At 36.9% G+C, this 4,624-nt stretch overlaps 1 protein-coding gene across 1 annotated transcript in view; it reads left to right on the plus strand.

Annotated features, from left to right (window-relative positions):
- LOC102868062 (olfactory receptor 6C2-like) overlaps positions 1 to 3,892 on the plus strand; it is a 5,585-nt gene extending 1,693 nt beyond the window's left edge. Inside the window, exon 2 of the mRNA XM_006884015.1 lies at positions 3,859 to 3,892. Within this exon, the coding sequence (XP_006884077.1) occupies positions 3,859 to 3,892 (34 nt within the window). The remainder of the gene's footprint in view (positions 1 to 3,858) is intronic.
- Positions 3,893 to 4,624: the final 732 nt, after the last annotated feature.

Below are 4,624 nucleotides of genomic sequence, written 5' to 3' on the forward strand. Positions count from 1 at the left end.
CCTCTTGGTTCAAGTATAGGTTTCTCATTAGCATGATCAGGTGTTCTAGGATTCGTATTCTTCTCAGAGTCAGCCACAGTTATGGTCCACACAGTCAAACGCCCTTGCATAAAAAATGAAGCACAGATAGAAATTCCTGTGGTACTCCCTGCTTTCAGCCAAGATCTAACATTAGCTACAATATTCCTAGTACCACGACCCCTTCTAAAGCCAGCCTGGACTTTTGGATAATCTTCAGCTATCAGACAATGGGAGATAGATGTTGAAGGGAGTGGGTAGAAGTGGAGTCGTATCTTGATGGTTGGTTCAGCAAAGAAATAAGTGGGTCAGGACACTTGTGCCAAGGGCAGGTACAACACCAAAACTATTGGTTAATTCCACAATAAGGGATATATTATCACTTTTTCTGTAAAATGCTTATCTGTTAAATACTTCTCCAAATCTGAACCTTCAGATTCAGACACACTAGGAAGAAGGATTGGCCATCCGCTTCCAAAATAACAGGCTTCTGAAAACCTTATGTACAATGAACACATGTAGAATGACAGAATGGGCAACTGAGTATGGAAATACAAAGGAAGAAGAACAGTTGTAAACAGACACTAGTGACTGGAACATGGAATGTGAGAACCATGAATGTAGGAAAATTAGATATCGTTAAGGAGGAAATGGAACACATAAATATTGACATACTAAGCATTGGTGAGATGAGATGGACTGCCAAGGGGCATTTTGAGTCAGATGTTCATATGGTATGTTACTCTGGAGATGGAAAGATGATGAAAAATGGGGTTGCTTTCATAGTTAGAAAAGCTATTTCTAGATCTGTCTTGAAGTACAATATTGTGAGTGACAGGATAATATCCATACGCATACAAATAAGTCCAGTGAATACCACTATCATTCAGATATGTGCACCAACAACCAGAGCCAAAGAAGAGGAAATAGAAGATGTCTGCCAACTTTTACAGTTGGTGATCGAGCGTACATGCAATCAAGATGCATTGATAATAATGGGTGACTGGAATGCAAAAGTTGGGAACAGAGAAGACGAATCAGTAGTCAGAAAACATGGACTTGGTGACAGAAATGGAGCTGGAGATAGAAGGATTGAATTTTGCACAATCAGTTACTTATTCATTGCAAACACAAAATGATATATCTAGTACCTTTTGTAAAATTTATTCCAACCGTATTAACATTCCTCTTTTCTCTTTAAAATGTATTTTCTATAAATTCTGATTGATCTCTTTGTTACTTCAATTAAAATCAAACTCTAAAGATATTCACTCACATCGTCTTAAAAATAAGTTGTTTGTCAACAATAATGTCTGTTTTCTGAGACCAGACTTGTTGTTATTGTTGTTGTGTGCTGTTGAGTCAGAACTGACTCTTAGCTGACCCTCCAGTGGGTTTTCAGAGGCACAAGGGAGGAGATTGTCCACCTTTCTTCACTGAATCAACTGGTGGATTCAAACTGCATCACTTTGGAATGCCAGTACAGCTTCTTCTAGGCCACCCGATCTCTCTGAGCGAAGAGTTGTTGTTGTTAAGTGCCATTGAATCAAGTATGTCTCTTAGTGACCATATGAACCACAAATCTGGACTCTGACCTATCTCGTGGCATACTCACAATCTCTCAAAATTTGAGCTCATTGCTACACTTACTGTATCAACCCACCTGGTTGAGGATATTACTCTCTTTCATCATCCTTCCACCTTTGCAAACATAATGTCCCTGTCTAATGAATCACCGCTGCTAGAAATATACTCAAATTATGTGAGGCAGAGCTTTATAGTCTTTGCCTCCAAGAAGTACTCTGCACATTCTCCAAGATAAAGATATGTTCTTTTGACAGTCCATAGGATAGTCAGTACTCTTCTTCAACATTACAATTCAAAAGCATCAATCAATCCTTCTTCTGTTATCTCTCTTCACTGTCTAGTTTTCAGCAGTAAATGACTGAAATGATCATGGCCTGAGGGCAGAGTAGAGAACCTTTCCCTATCTTTGTTTATAAATGTGACTATAAAACAGAGGCATGAGTAAAAACAGAAGTAATAATGTACACTACTTCTAGTGTTGTTGTTTTGGTGATGGTGTATTATTGATTTGGAACCAACCCACAGCTGACCCTCTGGGTTTCAGAGGCAGTTAATCTGGGAGGATAGAACCTATGTCCAAGTGTTCATGGTACCTGAAGACTCTTTTCAGGCCTTGAGAGCTGGTGTAATTTGCTCTTTTGGTTTTTGAACTTTATTGGTTACCCTTAACTCTTTCCTACCAGTCTCCCATTTTAATTGGAAAAGTCTGTTTACCGGAAAAGACACAGTAGTAAGTTGTTTATCCTTTCTAGTCATAATTTATAGAAATATTCATAAGCTATTGACATTGTCATTTTTCCATATATTAGCCAGATGTTTGTTTATGTTTATGTTTATGTTTATGTTTATGTTTATGTTTATGTTTATATGACCGTACAAACTTCATATAGATAATTAAGAAGATTGGAAAAGATAGAATCTTTGTAAGATTATATAGAAACCTTCCCCACAAGCCCTAAATTTCAATGGATTGTTTGAATAAAAAATAAAGTTTTGCTCTTTTTTTCAGCTAGAGTGACCATCTCAGGGATGTAATAGTTAGCTAGTCTCACAAAAACCATGATATGCAACATTTAGAAATACAGTGAGGAAACTGATATTGAAGACTAAAATCTTGAAAAATTATGTGATGTAGTAGGAATACATCCACTAGAACAAAGAGCTATCTGGAAAAATTGATTAATATAGATTATAACTTGGAAGAAGTAGCTGAACCAAATGTGTGTTGTTATTTTTGTGTACTATTGGATCATTGGTCGCAAGAAGTGGTTGAAAATACCACAGCTTGTATCAGGCACACATCATAGCTGACCCTCAAGTGGATTGTCAGAGGCAGTAAATTGCATAGGAAGAGATTACCCATCTTTCTCCTGCAGAGTGTCTATTGAATTCAAATTGCTTGCTTTTGGGATATCAGCATAAATCTTGACACTAGGGCATAAAATAGATTAAACTATTATATTTAGCCCTGTGAGAGTTCTAGATTTGGGGTTGTCATTTGGATGAGTCAAGAGAAATAGGCTCTAGATGTGTGAGGACGAGAGGGTGTTAATCATAGGGTTACACAATATGATGGGTGGGTGGAGTGAAGGAAATGGAAAGGATCTTTTGTGAAAAACAATGTATTCAAACTTTGTAAATAAATCAGAGTACTATACTTTAAAAAGAGAGAGAGAGAGAGAGAGAGAGAAAGAAAGAGGCTGCCAACAAAAATTAAGAAAGTAAAGATGTTGCATCGGGGGGTCAGGAGAATGAAGAGGGCAATTCCTGAAGCAAAGGAGTTGGATCCTACTCAGATAGACCAAGAAAATGGGATCATTCAAAGCCATGAGCATAGGGTTGCCTTTTCTTGAAGACAGATATAGAGTCTAACGACCACCACTCAGAATCTAGAGGGCATGATCAAAACCTAGATCTGGAAGGGTAGAACCTATGTCCAAGTGTTCATGGTACCTGAAGACTCTTTTCAGGCCTTGAGAGCTGGTGTAATTTGCTCTTTTGGTTTTTGAACTTTATTGGTTACCCTTAACTCTTTCCTACCAATCTCCCATTTTAAATGGAAAAGTCTGTTTACCGGAAAAGATCAAAATCTGGTGCATTCAGTATGGATTAAACCTCAACATCAGGAAAACAAAAATCCTTACCACTGAGTCATATCTGTCATATATGGAGAAAAGAATGATATATGAGAAAATAGATGATATATGGATACAAACTCAAAGTTTTCAATGATTTATTTCATTTGGTTCCATGATCAACATTCATGGTACCAGCAGTTAATAAATGAAAAGACATCTTATACAGGGAAAACGTGAAATCAAGTACCTCTCTAAAGTACTAAAGATCAATGATATAAGTATAAACACTAACGTGTGCCTGATACAAGCTGTGGCATTTTCAACCACTTCTTATGCATCCTAAAGTCAGACAATGATAAGGAAGATTAAAGACGAATTGATTCCTTTGAATGGTAGTGTGGGAGAAGAGTACAAAATATCTCATTAATTTATAAAAAGAACAAATAAATTTGACTTGGAGGAAGTACAAACAGTTCTCTTTAGAGGCAAGCAATGAACAACTTTGTCTCACATACTTTGGTCAGGTTATCAGACAGTCCAGTCGTTGGTAAAAGACATCATGCCAGGATAGGTGGAGGGTCAGAGAATGAGTGGAAGACCGGTAGTAAGATGGATTGGCTCAGTGACTGCAAACATGGGCTTAGGTGAGTTAGAAATCTATAAAACGGCAGGGGATGCAGCAAGATTTCTTTCTGTTGTTTATATGTTCATTTTAAGGTGTTCAAATGCACATGATAACTTGTTGCTTATTCCACTGTTGTACTTTGAGTATAGAGAAATTGTTTTCTAGATTTCAAAGTCCAAAGAAATATCAATTGAAAGAACTTTTACTCCAGTATGGAACAGAATGAGAATCTCATATTTCACAATTAGATTATTCATAGGTTAGATTATTTATAATTAGAATATCTGTGACCTTTGGTTAAGGAGTTTTACAACCA

The sequence above is a fragment of the Elephantulus edwardii genome, unplaced genomic scaffold (genome assembly GCF_000299155.1).
Source record: "Elephantulus edwardii isolate Elephantulus edwardi_28Jun2011 unplaced genomic scaffold, EleEdw1.0 scaffold00030, whole genome shotgun sequence".
Classification (NCBI taxonomy): Eukaryota; Metazoa; Chordata; class Mammalia; order Macroscelidea; family Macroscelididae; genus Elephantulus; species Elephantulus edwardii.